Raw genomic sequence first — 26,974 nt, forward strand, 5'->3', positions numbered from 1 at the left:
TAGGGGAAAAAAATCCATTTAAACCCAAATCAGTTATTAGTTTGGACTCTCAGTTCTAAACAGAAAAGAAAAAGTAAAAATAACTGTGCAATTCCCGTGGGCTTTTTGAATGATCATTCTTTCCTGTGATGCCGTTTATCCCATAAATACAGATCAACTTTCCAGCTCAGCCTTACAGCCCCAGCCTCTTCCAGGACACTGATAAAGAGCTCACTGCTGTGTCCTGCGTCTAAGAGAGGACGGATCTCAACATGCCCCATCATGGGAACAGTTAAAAGGAAATGTGATCAGAGAGGCTAACATGTTTCGAAACAGACCCATTTCATTTAGACACCAGGCTGGTTGCAAGTTCAATTCTGAGAATTGAATCTTTGGAACCTCTAAATAGGAGCCAGAGTTTGTTTTTTTTGTTTTGTTTTGTAGGCTTAAGAAATTAACATCAGGAGTGCTTTGTCAGCTTCTTGAATGTCCAAGAGGCCGGCTTTGGAAACCAGCAGCTGAAGTCACTGCTTTATCCCATAAAACTAGTTTGGTATTGTGGGGGGTCAACACACGTCAGTGGTGCTTCTACATCCACCATTTCTACACAATTCAAAGAGTTGCATTAGAGGCTTATAGAAACATTACTGGCCAGGATAACTTTCCTTATTTTAAACAGACACCTATGAACCACCCTTCTGCTGAATTAACAATAGAAGAGAAAAAGTCAGGGCAAACCTTTTTCCCTTCTGTTGCTAATAATGTGAAAATAGAACGTCTTTGCGTCATACGTGGGTTTGGCCCGAGTATTCTTCCTCCGGCCCTTTTTTTCCCACAGGGGACACATCTAAGACCCCAGGGGGATGAAGTTGCCGTGGCTTCTCTGCCTACGGCTTTCAGAATCCAGCCTTTCCCTTAGTTCTTGGATGCTGTTTGCATTCGTTTCTCCACTTTGAGTGACGAGTTCTCATGCCCTGGGACCTGAAAGGTGAAGAGCAGGTCTCCTGTCAAAAGACCCTTACTTGGAAGGGCCACACTGCAGTTCTGCATGTGAGTCAGAATGTGCAACGTGGACCATTCATTTAGACTCAAAGAACTGTCTCCAGTACGTAGTTTCACAACACTGACCACCGTGTTACGTGCCGAGGAAAAACACACAAGTGACTGTTTCCAAATGCTACTGCCTTTTGCTTTCATTTCCTACTTGCCTTCAGTTCTAGTACCAGATCCATCCTCTTCTTTCCCAAAGGATTGATGTCATTCAGAATCAGGGCTGTGATGATGTCAATGCCATTGGACTCGTGGGTGGCAATGCAGTTCTGAGGGAACAGACACACACACGTTTACTCACATGCTGGTCATAAATCAGATGGCAAAGGGAGACGGACTGAACTGCTATTTCAACACAACGCTTGCCACTCCCGGTCATGTCTCTAGGGTAGAGCTGCAAATTTTCCGTGAGAAAGTGGTAAAAATAAAAGACAGATGAAAATCTCTAGTTTCAGAATTAACAGTAAACAGTAGGAAAGTCCCCATAGGCACTGTAACTGATAAATGGTTGTGTCTAATCCAAGCAGTACAGGGCAGTCGGCTTTTGTTCTGAAGGGAAAATATGGTGTGTGACTGATTCTGGGTTCTGAGCCCTGTTTTCCCCTTTAAAGGTGTGTTCCGTTCTCTCTATATCACTGGGTTTTCGTATTGCACACTTTTTTTGCTTAAGGCTTAAGCTTGGAAAGCAAGTTTCCTGTTTAATTCAAAAAATACCAAAATTAATCATCTTCCCCCAGGTAAGATCCCCATTTGCAGCAGAATCCACTCCGGTATGTTCCCTTCAACAGACCTCTGTTTGGCAGGAAAGCAAACCTGAGGTTTATAAGGAAATTCACTTAGATGTCAGATAAAGCCTTCCCCCCACCCCCCCGTTGTAATTTTTTTGGTTCCTTCTCATTTTAATTTGGACTACACCATCTGTCTCATCAGGGAACCAGAAGAAAAAAGCGGATCTAACAAAATGCTAGCCTCAAATTCAGACAACTAAGACCAAGGTTTTCATATGTGGCCAGTTGTCACTCTTAGAAGCCATTCTTCTGCTCTGAGTGGGGGGAAGGTCCTGGCTTTGCAAACCCACGTGACACAGCTTATCTAAGCCACTTAGAAATGGCTGTTTTAGCATTGGCCTACCCCCTCCTGTCAGGACAGAGTACAATTCAAGTTAAAAACCATACTCATCCTGGGACCAATGCAAAGTCTGCAAGATGTCATGGAAAAGCAATGACCCTACCCTAGAAACTACTGGGCTCCAGTGCAAGAAAAAACAGTCAAGACTAATGGATCTTTCTCTTTTCGGCATGCCTGAGGTGTTAAAATCTCACCAACACATTTTCTCCTGTAGAGCAAGATATGTCTAACTAGGTTTAAATCTCCTTCTATCAAACAGACACTTATTGAGTCTTTCCTAGCCATTAAAAGAGAGCAGTCTTCTGGTCTTCTTTTAACTCCAACTTGAACATCCATCTCTAGTCAAGTTACAGTTGGGCATTCAAATCAAACCAAACCAGGCATGGAGACCAAGGCCAACCCATCCAGTGTGTGTAATTAGGGAAAGTCCTGAAACATCGTAAAACACCACAGCTCCTTCCTGACTCCTGGAAAAAGGCCTCCAGTTCTACTGACTCCCTAGGCTGACAGGCAAGGGCTATGTGACTTCTGCCCTGGTCCCTGTCAAGAACATTTCCAAAATGATAAACTTTTCTTTGCACCCCCAAAATAAAAATGGAATTACCTGGTTCTCATGGCAAGGCCCTTGACAGTACTCGGTCAGACTCTCCAGAGTTTGGTTGATGAGGGCTACGTTCTTTTCGTTTATATAGAGTCCGAGAAGACCAAGACCGCCAGTTGTGCTTCCGCAGATACAGTCCAGAAACTGCAGCGTCTCACATACCAAATTGTAGTTGGTCTTGTTATTTTGGCAACGAAGGAAGTTCTGAACGTGAGCAGTCCCCACGTTGGGAGAGCAAAGGCAGAGAGAAGAGGGATAAGGTCACTCATCCTGCCATTTTGACAGGGTCTAACTTTTGGTGCCATTAATGGATCATCAATCATGCAGGGAGATGCAGCTCTGGACAGAGCAGAAAAGTCAGCCCATGACGGCCCACTGTGGACCTGGGCCATGGCAATACCACTGTGGCTTGTTCTCCAGAATGCTTTTGTATGGGGTGCAGTGGAGGAGGGCTCCTCTCTGACAAATCGCTTCCGACTCCTTGAGCCCTTCTGAGTTCCTGTTCCTCTTTCCCGCCCCCCAGGTGTTAAGCTCAGAGGCATCTGACGTTTCCAAAGGCAACAGTTATGTTCAAAAGACGATGGAACAGTCAGAACGCTGAACGCCAAGAGTTTAGTACTGGGGACGATTCATCATAAAATGAGGTGTTACAAGCTGGCTTAAGCCCAGTGCTATGGTGGGAATGTGGATTATCTTGTTTGGCCATTTCCATTAATAAAGGAAGGGGCTGCAGTGAGTAAATGTGTATGCGTGCTATGTGCACGCTGTCGAGTACGCCTCCTCCAGGTACACTTGTGATGTCAACTCGAGATATAAAAGCAGGTACTTCCTTGACAAAATAAAGCAAGCCACATTCAACCATCTCATAAAACAGTCTGTTTTGATGAAGAGATTTTTGTCAGAGACACCAGTAATTGCTTCTTAAAAAGAAGCAAAACTTAACTATAAATATTCTTTTGTGCAGGTATAAAAGTTCCATGGTCACTGAAGAAAACTGGTACCACAAAAAGATATAATCAAAAGATTAAATGAATGTAACCTTTGGCCTGGTAATTCACTTATATGAGACTTCCATTCACAAAGTATGCATTGGATGATCACCAGAGCACTGCTGGTAACAGTGAAGAACTGGGAACAATCTAAATGCCCGTCAGTTGGGGAGTAGTTAAATCAGTTACATCAACATCATTTAATATTACAAATTAGAAACACTAAAGTCAGTCCATATGCACCTATGTCGAAAGATCCCTAACACACTGTTAAGAAGAGCAAGAAGCAAATAGCACATTAATATGTGCCCAATGTTGCCATCCAAATATATAGAGAAAGGACTTAAATGACTCAGGATACAGTCCGCACCACGAACAGTTCTCTCCGTGTAGAGAGGTCAGCATTGGGAAAGGGACAATTCTTTCTCAGTAAATACTTATTTTCATTTGGACCTTTATAGAAGGAATATATTCAGGAATGAATTTCTTTTTGCTCTTCAGTCTTGCTATTCCCTCTGCCTGCAAATGTCTCCCATCTGCACTCTGATGAATTCCTCTCCCTTCAGGATGGAATCTTGAGTCCTTTCTTTCGGGAAGCCCTTCCTGGCCCTGCATTCTGACTCCAGTGAGATCAGAGCACCGCACACACCTCTCCTTGCCCTCCTCACAGAGGTGTCAGCCTGAGCAGCATGATGATGACAGCATGGATGCCTGGCAGCTACCACAGGGACAGGTATGTGCCAGATGCTTCATGACGCTAGCTGAAAGAACCTGCAAAAAACTGAATGGCTAGAGGAAAGGGGACTTAGGAAGGCACCACGGCTGACATGTTTCAAACTCATGTGGCAGCCCTTACTTGAAAGCCTCTCCCATTTCTCATGGTTTTGCAGTATCTAGCCAGAACCTCACTTTCCCTAGCTCAGATCCATGTCCTCTTGCCCTCTACAAGAACAGAGGCACGCAACTTACAAGGACCATAGGACCTCTTTCTATGCCTAGGGAAGACAGTTCACCCTTAGCCCACACCACCCTGTCTGGTCTTTGCTAGGGAAATCCTGCTCTTTTTGTGGTCTTTTTAGACAGCCAGGGACCAAGTCCAGATGGGTGGGTTAAGGAAAAGAAAGACTTCAAGACTGCGTGTAGACAGACATCAGTGAGGAGAGATGGGAACCTGCACTCGTCACCCAGGTGAAAGCAGAGGCAGCCTCTCAGGGGAAGGTTCAAAAGCACATGCAAAATGGCTCAGGAATAGTCCTTCCCATCAAGTTTCTCATGACTGTAACCAAAGCTTGCCTGTTCGGCAAAGTCAAGCTCGGTGGCTTTATCTGTACTCAACATTTACCAACAGGAAATTAAGGATATAAATACGACAAGAAACTTTGGACAATTTCAAAAGGCCAGATTCCTTCTCTCTGAACTTATCTGCACTTCTACACCAGGGAGCTGATAATTTTCTCTCTGTGAGAATGTCTTCTCCCTTGATCTACAAGGAAATTCTGACCTGCAGATCCACCACCTGTTCCAGAACACAGCCAACGAGGTGGCATTCAGAGTAGGTGAGTCCTGCTTAAAACCATCCTCTTGAGAACCAGATTCCTACAAACATAATTTTATCAGAGCAATATTATCAGCACCTCAGTGTGTCTGACTTAGTGGAAATCATTAAAGATGATTCTAACTTTCAGCTTTACGAACCACTGGTCCAATCATTGGTTTTCCAACTGGGCCTGCATGAACCTGGGGAAGCCCTGGAAGTTCCTGGCCTCCTAGAGCTCTTACAGGTAAGGGAGGAAAGGAACGTTCTAGCATTCTGTAGTTTCTACTAGACAGAGCAGCTGTGTTCTCATTTGCTTTACTCAGTATATTTCTGCATAAGATGTTCAAATGAAAGATTCTGTGGCCAAAACCAAAAGTTTAACCACTGACTTGGATAATTTTTCTGGTACCTTCAAAAGTTAAGATGTGAAGTCTTAAAAAAATGTATTAAATTATATTACACACCCTTCTCTTCCCCAAATAGCTCTGTTTTCCACAGAGCAGTGTGTTGGAGAATCAAGCCTTGCAACGAATCATTAAAAGGTGCTCCTGCCCATGGGCTTCTCAGGGCGTTAGTTTAAAGGAGAGTTTTACAAGAGATAAGGTACAAAACTAAAACTGTGGAGACTTCCAAACAAGACATGGAGAACTCGAGCAATGGCAGCCTTATGCTGCTTCCACAGCGGAAGCTGGGTGTGCTGATGGAGAAAAGAGATCGGGGTGATGGAAGGGAGCACGGGTCCATGAAACCAGAACCACTCGGGAGCAAGCACCTCAGGACTGTCCCTCTGGTGTTCAGGGGGGGATTCTACCCATTCTTGAGTTTTATTTCTTCAGAGTTCGGCAGAGAGCAGCTCCCCTGAGAAGCCTTCCTGGACCCAGCACACTGGGACAGTTTTTCTCTGAACCCGCTGAAGTCCTAAGACACCCCCATGGCAGGGCTTTATCATGGTGCAGATATTCGTCAGGATGATGTCATGAGCATGCACACACACATGCGCACACACACATGCGCACACACACACACAGTCTCAACTTCCTTTCCCTTTGAAGACCAGCGGCCAGGCCAGGGGAACAGTACAGCGCACTGGTCACCAAGCTCAGCCTAGAAGTAGTGGAGGCTGAAACGGCAGGGCTGCCACCCACACGAGTGTCACAGCTGAGCTGTAGGCTCTGCTTTCCTGCCGGTGGGTCAGCCTGGCTCTCCATGGTGTCACTCACACCCACCCGGCCTGCCTCCCTCGGGGCTAATGGTGTAGATATGGAAGGGGAGAGGGGCATAGTCCCATCAGACAGAGGGACAGTGGCCGGTGAGGCAATAGCCAAGCCCTGGGCTTTGGACCACCAGTACTTTCATCTACCCGACCGAGCCAGGCAGCCCCAGGTGAGTGAGTCCAGGGCCAAGGCGTCCGGAGTCCGAAGCAGGGACGTCTGAGCAGAGGGCAAGAAAAGAACACTGGTAGCCAGGACCCCACACTCAGATGTCTGTGGGGCTCAAGCAGGGAACATGGAGCAGGCAGCAAAGGGGAGAGAGAGCTCAGGCTCCAGGGTGGCCAGCAGCGGGGCTTCTGGGGAATCCCTCCACTTTAAGATCTAGGCCAGAGGTGTCTGACTGATGACCTCAGATCTAGATTTCAAAGCTCAGACTCTTCAGGCCAATTTGATTAAAAATAAAGACCAGTGTAGAAGGGGTTCACACTGTAGACATCTCCCAGTTCCATTTCATTGTTCTGTCTTACTGTTTAATAATATAATTTCTTATTTAACCTGTCTGGGCATAGATTCTGTGGCAGGATTTAAGTGCTGGCAGTTTTCAGTGGCAACACCAACTGGTCTGGCTCCAGTGGACGTGTGAAAGGCCATCAGATCGCCTGGTGGATAAAGTCACAATGCAAATATTTAAAGGCTGCACTTTACCATTGCCACATTTGGACTAGAATGACTTCCTTTTCATACCATCATTATTCAAATAAATAAAACTAATGCTGCCAACGTGCTTACTTTAGAAGGAAATGCTCTATCTTAGAGGGCCTATTCAGAAACACTATTTGTCATTCAACCTCATCCCTTTTAGGCAGAGAGGGACATTCTCCTCAAGAGTCAATCACGTAACCAGGCAGTGGGCCAGGGGCAGCAGGCTCCTGAATGCTTCTCCTGGGCAGGGATGGGCTCCACCAATCTTTACCCACTCGGTAGAAAGAACTGTATCTCTGGAATCTACCAGTAGCCTTTTCTCAATAGCCTTTGGTGGTGAGGAAATGTTGCAAGGGAAAAAATGCTTCTATCTGACAATGGCAGTGAGCAGCATGAGCTCTACCATCAGACTGCCTGGGTTCAAGTTCCAGGTCTGCCCTCCCCACCTGTGTCTCCTGAACCTCACTTTTCTCATCTACAAAACGAATGTAATAAATTAAGCAATACTTGGCATCCAGGATACTCCAAGTGCCCAAGAAACATTGGCCATCATTATCATTCTAACAACAAAAAAAGTGAACAGTGTTTCTGGAATAATCAGCTCAACAAATATTTCTGAGTGCCTGTTTGTGTAAAACTTGGGAAGGCCACTTCACTCATCACCAACAAATATTAAATTAGAACTTTCTAGGTCCCAGATTTTGTTGTTAAGTCTAGCATATTTAATCATCCATCCATCCACTCATCCACGTTTCACCTAGGTACCTCTACGCCAAACAGCAACAGGCTAGCAGCAATACACACAGACATGCACTCGCACGGAGCAGGCGCCTAACTGGGACACGGTTTCCGTCCCGGCGGAGATGGCGGGGAGAACAGATAAAGAGACACACCGATTGCCCAGATACCAAAAACCATCCTAGCACCTCAACTCCAGGGCACTGGCGGCGGGGAGAGGGGCTGCGACGAGTGATGAAGCCATGGCCCCGGCCACGCCCACCTCACCTGCAGGTCCCGGTTGTGGTTTTCGCACAGCAGCTGCAGGAAGCGGAGGATGGGCTGCATGATGGTGATGACGGCGCTCATCTCCAGGTCGTCCTTGGTCTTGTCCGCAGTTGCCTGCGCACCCTCCCCAGACTGGTAGTGGTCGTCGGGATCGGCCTCCCTCCTAAAGGTGGTGAAGGCCTTCCTGGTGGCGGCCGAGGCCTCCAGGAGCTGATCGCGGACCTCTTCCGTTATTTGAGTGGTGGGCTCCTTGGCTAGAATGCAAATGTGAGACAACCAGTGGTACTGACCCTTCCGGAATGCTCCGCACCACACCAAAGACGGAGCCCAGAGACCTAAGTTCTTGTGTTCACTATGGCTCTCGAGGTCAGCAAAACACGCCCAGAAATCACCACGTCCTCCCAGTGCTTAGATGGGACCAGAACTGCGTCAAGGCCTGCCAGCTGGCCCAGGGCTCTGACACTGCCTCTGTGCTCTGTGTTCTAGGGAAAAGCCTCAGCATAGGCGCCGTCAACCACACAAAGCTAAGGCTCTGAGCTTCAGCTTCCCCGTCTGTAAAATGGCGAGAGCATCAGTGAATTCCACCTACAGAAGGTTCCTGACAGGGTCACCGTAGTGCTAATCACAATACTAGTTACTGTTGCAACAATCGACTGGGCCCTTCACTAAGTGCCCAGGCACTGTGATTAAGGCCTTGAGGTGTGTTATTCCCTCTAATTCTCACAGTGACCCTGTAAGGTAACCAGGCATAAGGTAAGGTTAGGAGCATTAGACTCTGCAGCTGGCCTGCCTGGGTTTAAACCCTGGCTCTACTGCCTACTAGCTGCATGTCCTTAACAAGGTCAACTTCATCACTACCTCTGTGCCTCAGTTTCCTTATCTGTAAAATGGTGATAACAATTTTATCTACTTTGCAGGGTTGACCTGAGTTGTAAATGAATTAACACATGTAGAGAACTTCAGGTAGGGCCTGGTTCACAGGAAGTAGTTAGTAAATGTTAGCCATTCTTTTTTTTTAATCCCCATATTAGACTAGTAGTTATCAACTAGGAATGATTTTGCCCCCAGCCCCACCCAGGGGACAGCTGGCAATATCTGGAGACATTTTCGGTTGGGGGCTGGGGTAAGCTACTGTCATCTACTGGGTAGAAGTCACCTACGCTGATAAATATCATATAATGCACGGGAAAGCCCCTACAGGAATGAATTCTCCAGATGTCAAGTGCGCTGTGGCAAAGACACCCAGTTCTAAACTAAACAAGGTTTAGAGTGGTTCATTAACCTGCTCAAGGCCATCTGACACCAACCCTTGTGGGCCTATCCACTTCCCCCAAATATTACTTCTCTTCAAGCAAGATAAGGGATACAAAGCTTTGTAAACTCTCAAATACTTTAGGAAATAAGGGGGAATTCGTTGACAAAAGATGGACATCTAGTTTTAAAGTATGTATATTACTCAACTTTCTCTAACATAAAACGAAAAATTATAGGAAAAGATTACTGATGTATTTCCTGCCAATAAAACCCTGAGTTTCCCTAGAACGTTTTTCACAAGAGGAACCTACAGGGCAGCAGGGATTCAGCTCATGTTACTTAGGAAGAATTACATTATAACCAGACTGGTTTTCTTCTTCTGAAAACCCTAGTCAGAATACAGTTTGGAGTCTAGAAGTAAAGAAAAAAAACTACAGGAAACATGAGACTTCTCTGGGGCTCATGATCCAGCTGACAGAAGAGCTTCATGCAGGGGAGCATTTACCTTTTTTCCGTGATGGGGCATCCCTGTCTGTCTCATCATCTTTCTTTTTATTTCCCAAGTCACTGGTGTTCACTGTCACCGTTGCCTTGATTTCTTGCTGGGCCACCTTCATTCGGTCATAGAAGACTTTAAAGAACTTCTCTGACTTTTTATCTTCTGTCAACCGGCAGAAAAAGGAGTGCTGCCAAAGAAAACCCACAGATTTTTCAACACTGTGACAGACCAGTTACTGAATCCCACTCAAGACACCAAAACCTCACAGAGATCAGAGCCAGCCACGGAACCTCACAAAAGGTCTAAGCATGGGCCAAGGTTAAACCCTGTTCCATGCACTATTATTCTCTGGATTCTACAGCCTAAGGTTTTCAACACAGAGCCTTTGAAGCAACCTGCCACTGGCTGTCTTTCTTGAAGCAGTCATACTGGCTTGGGAAGCATGCAAAGGAGTGGCGGGCAGATTTTAGACAACTAAGAACAACCCCCTACATGCACACAAAACAATTCCATTAACAATGGAAAAGGAGTGTATTTTTGGTGAATACTGCAAGGCCAGTCATGTGTTTAAGGACTTAAGTGAGTCCCTCCTCTTTGCACAGCCCTGTGAATATAAACAGTTGAGTACAACGTGCCACTTGCTCTATGGGGCTCCATACCAGGTTAGGATGACATTTTCATAACTAAGACAAAAATGTGTGAGCACAAAGTGTTCCAGGAGCTACACAGACAATTATATTATAGAAGTTCAGAGCTGGCAAGGATGACATTGGGCTGGAGTGAACCCAAAATCTTCATGAAAAATATGTTTTCTAAACCAAGTCTTGAAGGACAGGTAAAGGGTGGGTAGATGGGGAATTTAACAGGTAGCTCGCCTCTTGGATACACATTTGTTTTTGGACCCACTGTAAGCAATAGTATACATTGTTGATACCAAAACACAATATGGTGTCTCAACTTCATTTATGAGTGTTCACTGTTCACCCTTTTGTAAACACCACACTGTTGTGAGTTATTTACATAAAAATACAATACGGTCATTTCCAGGGGAATAAAACAAAGCTCTAAAACAATATATTTGCTTCTCTCAGTTGGATCGTTCTGCCAATTTCATATCCTCCCCCATTTGGAAAGATGGCATCTCCCTACAGACCGTAGTCTTAGTCCTGACATGCCAGGAAAAATTAACATCTTATGAGTCCTCTGATGCCCCTTAACTCCTCTCTCTCTCACTCCCCCCATGCCCAGTGCCCGAATCAGCCACCCCGCCAGACCGCCACCACATTTCCATCAGTCACTTGACCCTTCTCACAGCCACTAGCCCATCTGTACACTGACATGTCAATGCCACTTGCCCACAAAGTACTTCTTGACTGTGTCCTTCCTTCTCCTCACTGACCTGTACCTCTGCTTGTTTCCAACACACACACAGGATCCATCCTTCCTACTTGTGCTCTGTGGTTCTTTCCCCTCGAGTTGCTCCCAAATGCCTGAGTAAGTCACCCCCTGCCTACTGTGTGGCCTTATTCTGGGTCCCCTCAAGACTTCCACTCTGAGAACCAAGCTGGTCTTCAGTGTCACCCATTGTCCTTTATTGCCTTTTCTTTTAGACTTCTTACTATTTCATCCATCCATCCATCATGCCATCTGTCATTCTATCCATCCACCATTCTGTCCGTCCATCCATCTATCCATTCATCCACCTACCCATCCACCCACTACTCACTATGCACCTGTCCTGACCTGGGCACTATGCCCACCACAGGAGATCAATAATGAGCAAAAAGGAGCCAAGCCCCTGCCCCCCTCGCCCATAAAACTGCCAGGAAAGGAAAAGACAGAGTAACCTAATAATCACCCCAATGATGTTTTACTGAAACAGCCTTTTATCTGTAGGAATCTGACCCAGGCAAGCGACACTGTGGCAGACAGTGGATGCTACTGCCCCATTCTTCCTTGCTTTTCCTGGCTCTTCCCATAGCTAGGGTCCCTTATCCTTTGGTCTCACCACGAACATCACTTCCTGTGAGGCTGTCCCTGATCATCTTAGGTAAAGCAGCAGCCAAGCCAGCTGCTTATTCTCACATGCTCTTAGTCTCTTCACAGCAGCTGGCCTCTGAAATGACACTGTTGTATTTACTGTTCACCTACTTACTGCCTTACGCAGAGTGTAAGTTCTGCAAGAGTAGATGCCCCACCAATATGGTTCGCAGCTGTCCCCAGAGTACCCAGGGAGGCCCACACATAGAAGGTATTCCATAATTATTTGATGAAAGAATGGATATAACCCAACACTTCGTGACTCCTCTTAACTAGATCCCCTCAATCAAATCTTGCTTATGTTCAGTGGCCATGACAGAAATAAATCCCCAACAAAGATTAATTCTGGAAAATCGCTCAAATGTGTGAAACCCAAGTTCCAACTGTTCACTTCTTGGAGAGCCGATGCATCTGCAGGCGTAGCAAAGGACTAAGAACTCAACCTGCAGCCACCTAATTACATTGACTACATGTTCCCCAAGACAGATCATACAACATCTCACCCACACAGGGTCATGGGGAGGCTGCACCAGAAGGCAACCGCTCAGAGCAATAAACTTCAGTTGCTACCCCATTAGTTTTCTCATTGCAAAGAGGCAACTTAAAAAAGCATCCTTGGGCAATCTGGTCATTCAAGAAAAGAGATGCACTTTAAATAAGTCAGTAAGTAAATAAATGAAGCCCACCATCTGTCATCTACAACAGTCCAACACAGCACAAACAGATCGCTTGTTACAAGCCACACTGTATAACATCTAGCTGGTTCACCCAAAGGATGTCAATTGATAGGGTCAGAGAAAGGAGACCTCTTATGAAATGAGAGAAGGACAGGGGACTGAGGATTACATTCATCTATATATGTTTCTGTAATGCCCAGTCTATTTATTTTGCATTATTTATAATAGCCCTCAGTTGCACAAGTATTTGAAAAGGCTTTATAAACAGAATGTGGTCAATAAAATCATACAGTGGACTCTCGGGTACAGTGACATGAGGGAAGCAGGACTGAACAATGTTGGTGGCTGGAGGATGGAAAGAGTGAACTGGGGCAGTTTTGGGCTTGGCTACGAGGTGCCTGGCCTTTAGGCTCAAATGAGATGTATATTCTATCATGCCTCTCAGTATCAAAAACAAACATACGACCAGTGCCTCAAAGGAAGGAGAGTTTTTCTTAATGGAAAGGTTAGCAGGGCAGGTCGTCCAGTCAGACCACCTGGGTTTGAGTCCCAGGTTCTTCGTCCACTAGTCCCGTGACCCTAGGCCAATTACTCAGCTCTCTCAACCCACAGGGAAGAGCTGCCGCCGTGCACACATCAGCACAGACCAAGCCCACTGAGTATGGTCGTTTTGTTTCTGTACCACCATTACATTAGTATAATGTGAAGATGTCCCTTGAGCAGCCGGGGCAGGAGAGCAAAGGGCTGAGAACTGGTTCCCGAGTTGGAGTGAGCTCTACAATCACTAGCTGGTATCACCTTAGAAAGTGATGTCTCCAAAACCCAAATGTTATGTTCCATCTGCAAAGTGGGCATGACAACAGCACTTCATGGGTGCTTAGGAAAACCCAAGAGATCACCAGAGCGGCCAGGGCTCACAATGGCTAACATTCCCTGCTTGCTCATGAGGCGGCAGGAGCTTGGGGAGAAACCTCATGGGTGGTATCACACAGATAATGTTTACACACCCCTGAGATGTGTGACATGCTGACAGGTGCGACCTCACCAGGACGCCCATGTGAGGGGCGGGCCAAGGAGGTGGTACAGCACGGAGGAGAAGCAACAGCTGTTACTTCCGGTCTCCCAACTGGGAATCTATACGGAGACGCTCTGCAAGGAAGAAGTGTGGTCTCTTGTACAAGTGGCTAACTTGTACAAGAAAAGTGAAAAATGATAGCCGTGCTGGAGAACTAAGACCTGCCCCCATCCACAGAGGCAGGATGGGACGTGGGGAGAAAGGGGGCACTGAGACCAGGGTCCTCGAGTCGGGGCTCCTGCAGACAGTTGCTGCCCCTCTGTGGTGCCCAGTGCTGTCTGGACTCAGCAAGACCAGGACCCCGCACACAGCTCACAGACCTGCTGTTTAAACCTCTTCCTGTAATAATGTTTGGAGGGCATGAGAGGGCACCAGGGGGTGCCCTACTCAGGACTGTGTCCCTGATCCAGGAGGGTCCTCAGACCAGCAGGTGGACACCTGTCTCCCAGCCCTCAGGCTCCTTAAGCAGGGCTTCTCCACAAGCTACTTGTCTACTTCTCCCTAAATCTAGTCCAGTGAATGGTCCCACCCTGCAAACCAAGAGCTAATAGTTATAGAGAGATTATTCCACTTTTCCAAACTTTTCACTCCACCTCAACTGGCAGGTCAGAGGTAACCCTTCAAAACAAATCTGGCCCAGAGCAGGCAACATTAGTGGAAAGTAAGAGAAATTCACACAGTGGCTGCCCCCCCAGGGCTGTGGTGGCAGTGGTGGGGGTGGGAAATGACTAAAAGGGAAACAAGAGAATTTTCTGGAATGCAGGAAATGGCTTGCTCAGGGTGGTGGTTACATAGGTGTGGTAGAGTCCTTCCCCCAGAACAGAAGCCCACATCCAAACACCTGGGACCTATGAAAATGTTATCTTACATGGCAAAGGGGAATAAAGTTGCAGGTGCAGTTAAGGTTGCTCATCAGCTGACCTTAAAATGGGGAGGTGATCTGGGTTATTCAGAAGGGCTATGTAATCACAGGATTCTTAAAAGAGGAAGAGAGAGGTGGAAGAGGAGGGTGCAGCATGCAATGTGAGAAGGACTCCACGCGCCATTGCTGGCTTTGAGGATGGGGGACGGGGCCACAAGCCACGGAATGAGGCAGCCTCTAGAAACTGTAAGAGGCAAGGATGTGGATTCTCCCCCAGAGCCTCCAGAAAGGAGCGCAGCCCTGTGGAGGCCTTGATTTTAGCTTACCTAAGAGTCATGCCGATTTCTGTAAGATAAAAAATCTGTCTTAAGCCACCAAATTTGTACTGATTTTTTAGAGTAGCCACATAAAACAAATATGACGGGTATAAACTTTTGTCAAATCTAATCAAACAGTACACTTAAAATATATGCATATTATTCCATATAAATTATATTACAATGACGAGGGAGTGAGCAAAGAAAATCTGCTTTGTTCCCAGAAAGCTAGAGACCTATGCAAAGCTATCCAGAAAGGAGTCACCCCTCAGAGGCCACCTACCCCAGCAAAGAGATCTGAGTCTCAGGACCGACCTTTCTCCACCCTCCACTTATCTCCATGTCTGATTACAAAGCTGTTTTCATGGAAACTGTCTCATCGGCGTCTTAGGAGATTGCCAAGACAGATACCACCAATAAATCCATCACATCAGAGATGGCAAAGCTGAGGTTAGGAGAGATGGGGTGACTTGGGGTAAAGTCTCTAGCTGCAGCTTCCCCTTCCCACCCAGAGCCCTTTCAACCATCCTGCCTTTTGAACCAACACACAGAAGACCAGCCCCTGTGGTCCGACAGGGAACTCGGGGGTGGGGGACTACCGGTGGGCAGGGAAAGAGCCAATCATGGCCCTTGTAAGCCAAGCTTAAAATAATAAAATACCACAAAAAATAAAATACAGGTCACAGAATGTTACTAGCTAGAAGTACTCCATTCCAGGAGTTTCCAAATGTTTTCCCCAGCAGGAAAACCCCGCCCTTCCTCCCTCCCCACATACCATCTCAGGTGAAGACCCCATGCATAAGACAGATCAGGCACAGTGGCGGGACCCTCCCCTCAGCACTGGGACTGGTCCCCGGAGCTCCAGAGCACTACGGAACATCGTTTGGAAAACTACTAATTTGGTCCAGCCCTTCACATTTTACAGATGAGGAAACCAAGGCCCAAAGGGAGAAGGGAATTGCCAAGGCCACAAGGAACCTTTGTCCCCCGAACACCCAAGCCACTCCCCCTTGACTTCACTGGGGGGCAGCTGATTGATTGACACATGGCCTGACTTTACATTCTTGTCCTCCTTAGGCTGCTTGAGCTGTATAGGGTCTAAAGAACTGAGGTCTTAGTTTAAAATGACAAGGCAACCACCCTTTCACATCACTCTTGAAAATAATGAGATATTGCTTAAGGAGTCTGGCAGCCACCCAATATTCCCACCGAAAGAAATAGCACGTTTAAGACAAGCCCGCCCAGATTCTGAAACGAGAGGTACCCCAAAGTTAGGACAAGCACATAGTGGCAGCTACTCTAGACAAAAAGCATGCAGGAAGGGGGACAGGGACGCTCTTAGGTGCAAGAGGTCACAATTACACTGTGCAGGCAAGGTGTGCAGAGAGAAGAAAGGGAGACACAGGTCTTCCTCACGTCCTGGACTCACAATGGGGAAGGTACGAATGAGCACCTTATTGAAAAGCCATCTTCCCCACAGTCCAGAGACTTTAGGGGCAAAGGCAAGCTTTGTACCCTGGCCTGTACCCACAGGGACACGAGGCCACTCTGAGAGGAGCCCTTCACAGGCGTCTCGCCTACAGAAATGGTCAGTGGCAGGGGTGATCCAGGGGGGTGCCTGGTGGCAGTGGGCGTGGCCTGGGGGGAGCAGTCCACAGCCCCACTGGGGCAGCTCGGAGACTCAGATTCTTCCCACAGGCAGCACTTCCATCTCGCAGGCGGTCCACCTTCTAGAAACTCTTCTGCTAGGCCTTGCAAGAACCCAGAGAATGAGCTTTTCCATGTGATTGCCTCGTAGGTCACGACCTTGACCAACATGGCCCATGACGTGCACTTTGGACACTCACTTATCTGCTGCAAAAAGAATTAAGTCCTCAGACTATGTCTAAGAATTTGAAAAATGTGACTGCTGAGCACTACTGAATGCCTGAGCTTCCAGGGGCTGATGGAAATCCTTCCCTAGAGTCTGTTAATTCTCTTTTCACTCTGCCTCTGGCACACTAAGACCTCAACCTCAGTCCTGGGAATCTCTGGGACTTGAGGGCACATCTCTGACCAGGCCAACCTGTCCCTGCTCTTCTCGAATGATGTTCTGGGGGTGACATGGTGATAGCAATGGCTACCAGGGTGTGGGGGTTGCCTTAGTGGGGTTCTCTTCCTACACCTGTGATTAACTGAGAGCTCACCTTTTCCTGGGCACCCTCCTCAGCCATCAGTTATATCACAGTGAATGGTGACTGAACACTTCGTATATGTCAGGCACTGCCTTGGGGCTTTACACACATTATCTCATTTAATCCTCAGAATTATTCCTTAAGGTAGGTATTCTTATTATCCCCACATTATAGATAAGGAAACTGAGGTTCAGAGAAGTTAAATAATTTGCCAGGTCACACAGCTAGGAAGTGCCTGGAGTGCCCCAGGACTCAAGGCCCACTTCTCTGATGCCTCAGCCCATGCTCTCAGTCCTGGTTTTCTGAACACCTCTCAGCTGAGCAAGAGTTTGTCAACCTCTAAACACCTTTTGGCTTTTTATAATCCACTCCCTCACCAGCCCTGAGTCTCTCAGCTGCACAGACATAGTCTGTTCTCACACCAAAGAGTAGTTGTGTTGACTGCACCTGCGAATGAATGCTTTTGGTTCTCCTGTGACACCTGGTGCACCTGCTAACATGGGATCCTGAACAAGCCCCTCGGGCTAGCTGAAGACTTGCCAGGGCTGGGGTTACATACTGCTAACAAAACCAGTGTCACACAATGACTACTGTAGGCCCCCAGTCCTTTTCTCGGAAGCCAAAGACAATCAAAACCTGAAGATCATGCAGTAGGTGGTGGTTGGGAATAGGAGGCAGAGGAAGTGGAAGTCTAGAAACCTAAATTTTAGCTTTGCCTCTTCACTAACCAGCCATGTGATCTTGGGCAATTTACTTAACTGCACTTGTGTCCTGGGTTCCTTATCTGGGAAAGGAAACTCTTATCACCTGCCTTGTCTGCATCATATGGAAGCTGGGGGCTCATCAAGATTGTGGTTATGAAACACCATGGGTGGAAAACAGTTTGATTACTATGGAAAACTACTCTAATGCAACATGCTGTTGTTATCTAGCAATACCCCTTTCAAAGGAAAGACATTAGAATGGAAAATAGGCCAATCAATTTACTGGGTGTTATATGATGACCAAAGTCTAGTGTCCAAAAGACGTCCAATGACAAACAATCCAGCTGATACTAACACATCAAGACAGCCTCTAAATTCAGCACAAAAAAATACTGCTGAATAGCAATTCCCAAAAACCATCACAATGAAGTTGGGGGAAAAAAAAATCCAGCCGGAATTTCACCATAGAAGCCATTCAGATTCCCTTAGACACAGAGATAAACAATTTCGCTTCCACCTCTCAAAGTTTAAGGGACCCAAAGGCAGAACACAAGCTTGGTGTCAGGCCCTCCTCCCGGACAGTCCCAAATCTTTCAACAAGGACTGTTTTTCCAATATTCTTAACCCTTCTTGACCTCAGGAGAAGCACCGTGTATGAAAAGAGTCTAATAATTAACAAAATGGGCAATAAGAAGCAAACACTCCCCTGGCGTAAATTTTCACTCGCTCTAAGAAGGAAATTTTATATGACGTTTGATGGGCTTTAACCAGTAAACATCTGGAGCTTTCAGCTCACCAACCTCTCTGAGAATGTTTCTAGAATTAATGAGTTCAGAAGTAATATAAACTTCAAAGCAGAAAAGAAGGAAGTGATGAAATAAAGCAGGTCTGGGTTGGAAATACATCTGTATTTCAACTCCATTTTCTGAAAGGAGGTTCTCCCTCATTCAAACTGTAGAGCCATCTCTTGAGGACTTAGACATTAACAGCGTTTTCCAAGTCTTCTGCCAGGCCATGGAGGATGGAGGCCACCCGATGGCTCACCAGGGAATGTGATGCCTGAGAGAAGGGCTGGGGGAAAGAGAGACCTCACTTGAATTAATCTGGCCATTGGGCTCCAGCACAGGGCACGAGCTCCAAGGTCAAGGCCGGAGCAGTACAGCTTCAAGATGCTTTTCAAGGTGAAATAATTCCATTTTTAGTGAACCACAAAATCCAACCCACTCTGTAAGAACCACCTTGCTCCTGAGATGGAAAGCTAAACCCGCTCCTCTTCTATCTCCCAGTGCCCACGGGAATCGGCATTTGCAGGGAAAGCCTGCCCTATCTGGTAAGCCGTCTGTTTCTCCCTCTGTGTGGATCAGAACGCTAACAGTTTCTCACATATTCATCCACAACATCTCAAACAAGAAAATGTACTTTCTATAAAAAAAAAGCAAAGGTGTTATCTTACAAAGTCACCGTACGTGTAGCCAACATCTCTAGCAATGTTTATCAGTGAAATCAGATACAGGTCAGGCAACATTCTAGAAGGCCCTGTACCTCTGATGCAGGGACAAGACATTAGACTCCAAATCTTCTCTGGGTTCAATTCTCCAACTTTACGAATGTCAAAAGCCAGCATCTTTTGTGGGGGTGCATTAGCTGCTGTCTGTCTCTTCCAGCCAAAGACAGGAAGAGAAAAACAGAAATGACCAGTGGAATGTGACATAGATACAACCCCCCACATCTGCCTGCAGTGGCGGGGGACGGTACTAGGGACCTCCCAGGAATCTTCCCGAAGTGCAATGAAGCATTGTGGTCAAGACGAGGCTTATAAAAAAGAAAGGCTACAGCAAGTGAGGTTTCAGTTCGACCTCAGGAAAAGGCCATTTTTAAGGCACTCAGAGAGGTTTACGGTCTCTGTCCATGCACATCTACTCCACTATAGAATAAAAAGGTGAAAAACCATCTTAAGTGCATGAAGAGTATCTTCTGGAGATTTGGGTGAAACTCTCAGGCCCATGTCAGCTGCCCACAGACTCGGTGTGGCATCTGGGACAGGGAGGCCCAAGGCCTTCTCGAGGAGCCTTCAGCCTGAACCAGGAGGCCTGAAAAGAACAATGAAGAGGTGGGGGAAACTATCACAGGAAACGGCATCCTGCGCATCCACGCAGGGGGTGCAAGGTGGCTGGGGCCGGGCCCTCGCCGAGAGGCAACCTGCCCCCCTCCCGCTTCACTCGGGACTTTGCTCTGTGTTACTGAGAGGACTGACACAGGAGTTGGGGTAAGAACCCTGATCTTTGGTTTTCCATTCTGGTTACCTGAGGGCCAATGAATCAACACTGACAGAATTTTCCCACCCAAAAAGCTACAAAGTTCCCCATGGCATTCAGCGTGATCTTTACAGTGACATCAGGAATAATCCTTTGCAACCCAACTTCTGTATTGGAACAGAGGTGACAGGGGCTCCAAGAAAGGCCTCCATATCCTGCATACTTAGCAAGGCAGAAACAGAGGGATGGAGCGACTGTGGAACCGGGTTCGCCCAGGTCACTGATGAACTGTGGCCTCACCTGACTCATCTGTAATGGGGGAAGGAGCAGGAGATGTACCCTCAGAGGCCAGGACGATGGAACTGAGGAGGTGACAGGTGAAAGGCCAGCCCGGGCCTGGCATCAGACAGGTGGGCTGTACCAGCCACTCTGCCTTCCCTGCTTGCCACAGACAGAAGTGTGACAAGTCTACTCGACCGTTAAATCCCAAGAAAAATAAATATACTCCGGCCTGCTAGGGGCAAGGACACTGGATGGCAAACAGCAAACACCAAGCAAAGCGAGTGGCTTCCTGGTGGACAGCCTGCAGTTACCCTCAGTCCTCTGCTCCGCTCAGCTGACTCCCAGGTCCCAGCCCCAGTTAGAACCCCACAGGATGAGCTCTGGGGCTTTCATTTCCCCCAACCTTGCAGGCCCGTTTCACCAGGTACTGGCTTGTCAGGCAGCTTTCAGAGAACAGGCTGCAGAGAACATCCTTGGGATCTGACAGTAGAACTACAGACAGCCAGGTGGACGGAGGTGGCAGGATGAAGTTACAGTGCTCATCTGTGTAAGTGCTGCTTAATATATTACGGGTTTGGCATCACTAACGTAGATCCAAGCAGGTTATGGCCCGAGCCAACTTGGTGCCCTTTAAAAACACTGACTAGGGGTTGGCAGGGGCCACGGAGATCACTTAATCCAGCCTCCCGCCTGATGACAAGCATATTACCTGGGTCGAGTAGTTCATGCCCTGCCCCACCTCTCGCCCTCTCCCCCCACTGCCCTGGCCACCACTCCAGCCACATCAGCCTCTTCCAGCCCCTGTAATATACTAAGCTCATGCCAAGCCGTCTGTGCAAACACTCCTGCCCTCTGCTCCGCTCTTCGTGGTCCAGTTCTCTGCTCACCTGTTAGCTCTGGGCTAAAGGGCACCCCTTGGAGAAGCCCTTCCTGACTACTCTAAGTGGGTTCTCCATGACACTCTGCTTCCTGGTTGTGTCCCTCCCCAGGCTTCTTTCAATTTGTTACTTATTTAATTGTTAACTGGTTCATGATTCATCTCTCCTGCTAGACTATAAGCTCCAGGAGGGCAGGACCCATACTGAGCTCATCCCTGATGGTAGTGCGGCCAACTCAGACAGTGACTGGCACCCAGTTGGTCTGCAAAAATTTGTTTGCTATCTTAATGAATGCACAGAAGTCCTGAAGGAGGTGCAAATCCTAAAAACTTTGGTGGAATTGAGCCTTACATCTATAGCAGCTGACGTTTAACTCAATAACCAGGAGCTCCCTGTCTGAAAGCTCAAAGTCCTGCCAAATGGGTAAAACGCGGCATGCCAAAGACCAGCTGAAGGTGGCTGATGTGGCCTTCTCACCTCTCAGAGGCTTATCAGGTTTGTGCACATGCTTCTGTGATGGGCTCAGGCTGACTGGAGATCCTTCATCCATCTAGTTAACTGTTAACTACTCTGCCGTCACTGACATTTGCATTCTTACCTCTGGAGCAGGAAGGACAATCACCTGCGGGCTTTAATCCTCTGACCCTGGCTCCCTCCCTTCGCTTGAGAACCACACACTCTGGGCTGAACAGTTGGCGGGCTTGTGTTGCAAGGAGGCTAATAAAAACACATTTCTCAAACACCGTATGGTGAGGGCAACTGAAAACACATCCTCCTCGAAGAGCAATACAATTTTTTTTTTTCAAAGTCCTGAATTCACAGGGCAACAAGTGGCTTTAAGGCAACAGATGGTTAATGGGACTCTCCCCTTCCGTGGCTGGGACATCTTGCTGAAAAGTTTAAAACCCAGGCAGAGATAACTGGTAGAAACATCAAGAGAGACTCTTTGACAGTTTCGAAAAGGAACTCAAAGGACCTGGAAATACAAGCGGGGACAGAGCGCTCTGCGAAGGAGGACCACGGCAGGGGAGCCGAAGCCCGCAGCGAAGGCCCCTGGCGCTGTGTGCGCGGCATGTCTTTCAGTTGCCCGCATCAGGACTCAAGCTGCTGGCAGTTTCTAATGAGCAAATACTCTCAGCCATGAAGTTAATTCACTGGAAGAGTTCCAAAGGGAAAGTCCCTCCAGTTACTGGGAGGGTGGTGGTGGGGGGGAATTACCTTCTCGGTCAGGAATCTGGGGATATTTTATGCAGATGTGTCTAACAAGTTAATAAGGGGAAGTCAGCTTGCCTTTGATTATTCAAACAGGCTACTGCTATTAAGAATTGCACAACTCTTGGGCAAGGCAGGGGTGGGTTTTGGGGTTTTTTTTTTTTTTTTAAAAGCCTGTCCTCACGGGAACTACTTATTCTTTTCTAAGAACATCCCATGGTAACTTCCTTACTCATGTCTCCTAATGTCTCTGCTCTGGTGGGAATGTGGCCGGCAAGGCAAGGCCGTCAGAAGGCCTTGTGGCAGCCGGGGAGCAGGTGAACCCTCCAGGGGCTGCCATAGCAGGGTTCTCAGAAGGGTAGTTCTGCTTCCTGCTGAGAATTGGATGGAGCAGCCACTTTCGTGTTTTTGTTTTTGTTTTTTAAATGCAGGCTGGCTGATTTCAAACTGCAACCTTTAGGTAACAGAAGTTGTCTAAGCTTCAGGAATTATCACTGTGGGACAGACACATTCCCTTGTTTCCACATGATTCTCTTTTATAATGTGCCGGATGCGGTAGGAGACAGCACCCCACCCAGGGCCGGGGCACAGAGGAAGACGTCAGGACGTGTGGAAACACAGACAGCCCTTCTCCTCTGGGGCCTGTGACTGTCTGTCCAACTGGCTACGGACTTCACCTGGTTTGGGGACAGTCCAATAGTGACAAGCAAGCTTCTATCTGGTGAGATTAAAGGCATCTAGGATAGATCCCTATAATGGAGAGGTTGGTAATAAAACCATGAGGGAGAGGGGAAGGCAGGAAAAATACACCTTAGCAAAAGCAACTCTCCTGCTGTCCGGGAGCTGCCCAATGGGGGCTCCGCAGGGGAGAAGCATTCAGCTTCCGGGGACAGCTCCAGGAATCATGAGTAGGTGTGAGAAACAAGGAAGCTCATCGATTGCAAAAAAAAGAAAAGGAAAGAAAGAAGGGGGAAAGGAAGGAGTCAGGGCAGGGGGGAGTGGGATCTCTGAGAGCCAGGGGAATTAAAGAGCACCATGGCAACGAGTCTGTCCACCTACCCCGGCCGCCCACCCACAGCCGGATTCTGTGCTGACGCACTTGAGCACAAGCTGGCTCCCACCAGCTCGGGAAGGTGAGCAGACCCAGCGAGCTCATTAAATCCCTTCTCAGCAACTCTTGTCTGCCTGCAGATAGTGAGCAAGGAGGATATAAATAGAAGTTACATAACATCTCTTTGTTGATTCCTGGCTTACCAAAAAAATGCAGCCTGACCTTGTTTTTTTTCTGAAGCATTTTCCTCAGCCTACTGGTTGAGGACTGTAACCGAGTTTGGGAGCATCTTAGAGTTTGCACAGCAAGGTAGAGATTTCCAAGGGGAGGGTGTGCAGGATGACCATCCAAGCCCGGAACCGTCAGGGTCAAGTCCTCCTTAGGTATACATTAAAAAAAAAATCCACCAGCTATAAAATACAAAACAAAACGAAAAACAAGTCTTAAGGAGTCTCGTGGCTTCCTCTCAGAACACTTCCTGAGGGTGCCAGGAACACCATCATATGAACTCCCAAGAGCAAGTGGCCATGAATAAAATGGCTTCTTGGGTTTTCTACAAAGGTCCCAGCACTTAAAATACATATATTTAAAGCTCACTGGTGGTTTCTAAATTCCTCCAGGTATTATCAGTTGTCCTTTTCTTTCATAACAGGCAGGACAGGAGGAGCCCAGGAGATTGGAAAGGCCTCCTCTGCAGAGATGCCTTCCCAGTGAGCAGTGCGGAGGGCAGAAGAGGGGGACAGCCCGATGCTCTGATACCCGCCCCCCAGCCAGCCCCGCAAGGCATGCTGGGGCTTCGGAACAGACTCTCTCTTCAGCGTCTGTGCCAGGAGGTCCTTTAAAAGGAGTGTATGCTTCTAGGACATGCTGCTGAGCCCCATTACTCTGGTATCTAGTCTAACCTGTTGATGCCACAAAACTCTTTTAAAAACTGTCTCCACGGGAACTTTTCCCTGTGAAGCATTCTTTGAGCAGTGTTGAAGGTGCTAGAGAATTCAAGGCCCCTGGTCTGCAAGGGACAGGAGCTAATCACACAGGGCATGGACAGGAGTGTGCTATGAGAGCCCAAGTATGTGCAGGATCCACTAAGCATTCAAATTCTGTACACGGCACTTTTGACGCATCACACCAACAGAACAGAAGGCGCTGTATGGCCATACATAGCTCAGAGGGTGACCCCAGCAAGAGATGCTGTGGCTGCTGTCCCTACCAGGGGATGTCCTTTCTCATCAGAACTGGTGGTAGGTCAACAACACAATAACACATACATTCAGGCAGGACAAGAGCCCACATGTCCTGCCAAGCCCTGCTCCTTGGCCAGTCACTGGAGTGCATCAGCCTGTCTCTCCACTGACCCCCTCCAGCCCACCACCCACAGCCTCCTGCTGTGTCCTCTTCTAAATTCCTGCGAGGGGAAGAGGCTCTGCTGTCTGCACTATGCCCAGTGCGGATTTGGTAGGAACCAATACAGTTCTGTGTCCTGATGCAGCAATGTTGCCAGGTAACAAATGTAGAAATATACTCAAAAAACTGTATGTGACAATATACAGCCTCCGCTCTGCAGCTGATAACCGAGGGAGTGTTAAAACATCATGTTCTCTCAACACTCGGGCTTTTGGTGTGAAAATAAAATTAAACGGGATACTTCCTCTTGTAAATATGAGGCAGGCATACAACTTACACATGCATCCACTAATTGGAAATAGTAGAGGGGTTTGCAATAGCCATCTGTGACATACCCTAGCTCTCACTTCCCCCCGGCTCCACCCCCAATGTGGATTCCAGAAAATTCAAAGACATATAAGTGAGCAAGAGCCTTTCAAATGCCAGGGACAAGTTCACCTCTGGCCAGAGAAAGCTACTCCTAAAGGGGGCACTGGTGCAAACCAAAGAAAAGCCTTTCCATTACTGTAAAACTGCATGCTTCCAGGGTGTAGGTTCATGAGCTGACTTGTAAAATTCATAGCATAACCAAGCAGCGACTATTTGCTTCTCGGATCAAATGGCCAGTGCTTGCTAGCCCCACATCCAACTGTAACAAGGCAGACCATGCTCTTGAGTATACATAGCACCAAAGAGGATGTGGAGTGAAGGCTCCCTGACATGGGTCCCAGGCAACTTAAAGACTGTCTAGCATGGTAGAAAGTCAAGAGATGTTTGAGGGAGGCAGACCTAAGTTCAAATCTAAACTCTGCTAACTGGGTGGCTTTGGGTAAGACCCCTGGCTCTTTTGAGACTCAGTTTCCTCATCTGTGTCTGGGACCATACCCACACGCCCAGATAGAGTACCTGACAGCACTATGTATAATACCTGCCCAGAATGGGTACTTTATAAAGGCAAGAAGTCCCTTCTTTTTTTCTTCCCCAGAACATGAACATTCTTCAACCAGCCAAAGACCACAAGATGGGGAGCATCCAGTGCACTGAGCTTCTTTGTGCAAAATGGGCAAAGCTAATAAATGCCACATTTTGCCAAAGTCCATGCATATGCTCCTTCAGATGCAGTAAGAAACATACATCGTTAGTAATATAATCAAAGTCTTCATACAGGCCCTAATTAAATGAGTTGCCTGCCCTCCATCTCCACAGCGAGGAAGTTATGCAAGAAAGTTTCCTTGTCATTAATTTTGATAGACCTGGGAACTTGGAACTTGCTGGAGGTGAAGCAGCATGTATGGCACATATAATTTTTATTTGGCAGCCTGCAAGGCAAAGCCCTTCACATTTCCTCCTCTGTCACTCACAGGACGATATTCTAGCCAAGGCAAAGAGACCAGTCACACTAGCCGTCTTCAGATGCATCGGGAAGGCAGGGCGCCCTGCACAAAGAGCTCACCAACAAAAGGTAAAAGAGAGAGCAAAGCCACAATTCCAGTTTGCCTGATGAACAGAGGCAAGGTCCTTGAAGGGGGTGCATGGCCTATTCCCTCAATCCCCAGGGAGGGGGCCAAGAGCCACGGCTGGGCCAGGGAAATTGGTGGAAGGCTTCTCACACAAGCAACAGGGAGCTAAGAACTCAGGCTATGGCAAGAAGCAGACCCACGACTGGCTGGCTGAGTGAGCCCGAGCAAGCAGCTTGACCTCTGGGGCCCCCATTTCCTCCATCGCCCAAAGGGGTCAGTGCCTACCACACAGGATTACGGTGGAGACTCAACGACATCGTGCACAGAAGGCACCTACCCGAACTCCCGGCACATAAGTGCTCATTATTTTTACTACTGTCTTTAGTGATTATCAAGAAGAAAAGAAGAGGAAATAGACCCATTAAAAATAGCTGGCATCATAAGTGTATTTCTCCAAACTGACATATATTTTCCCTTGGACTCAGATAAACTTAACTCCCTCCTATTCCTCAAGAAGGCGCCCCATTAAAATTATAACAACCAATAAAAATACATTTTCATATCCTAATATTTATATTCAAAAAAGGGTAAGAAGGCTAAAGAAACGTAGTGGCCACAGAGGGTCAGAACTTTTATTCAGTCAGTGAAC

The 26,974-nt window shown here is 47.4% G+C and overlaps 1 protein-coding gene across 8 annotated transcripts in view; it reads right to left on the reverse strand.

Moving 5' to 3' along the window:
• Nucleotides 1-26,974, reverse strand: part of ITPR1 (inositol 1,4,5-trisphosphate receptor type 1) — a 308,099-nt gene that overhangs the window by 59,914 nt on the left and 221,211 nt on the right. For all 8 annotated transcript variants that reach the window (XM_057507152.1, XM_057507144.1, XM_057507135.1 and 5 more), the window contains 4 exons: nt 9,962-10,142; nt 8,203-8,456; nt 2,762-2,962; nt 1,188-1,298 (listed from right to left, as the gene is read on the reverse strand). In XM_057507152.1, the coding sequence (XP_057363135.1) occupies nt 1,188-1,298; nt 2,762-2,962; nt 8,203-8,456; nt 9,962-10,142 (747 nt within the window). The remainder of the gene's footprint in view (nt 1-1,187; nt 1,299-2,761; nt 2,963-8,202; nt 8,457-9,961; nt 10,143-26,974) is intronic.

The sequence above is a fragment of the Manis pentadactyla genome, chromosome 1 (assembly GCF_030020395.1).
Source record: "Manis pentadactyla isolate mManPen7 chromosome 1, mManPen7.hap1, whole genome shotgun sequence".
Classification (NCBI taxonomy): Eukaryota; Metazoa; Chordata; class Mammalia; order Pholidota; family Manidae; genus Manis; species Manis pentadactyla.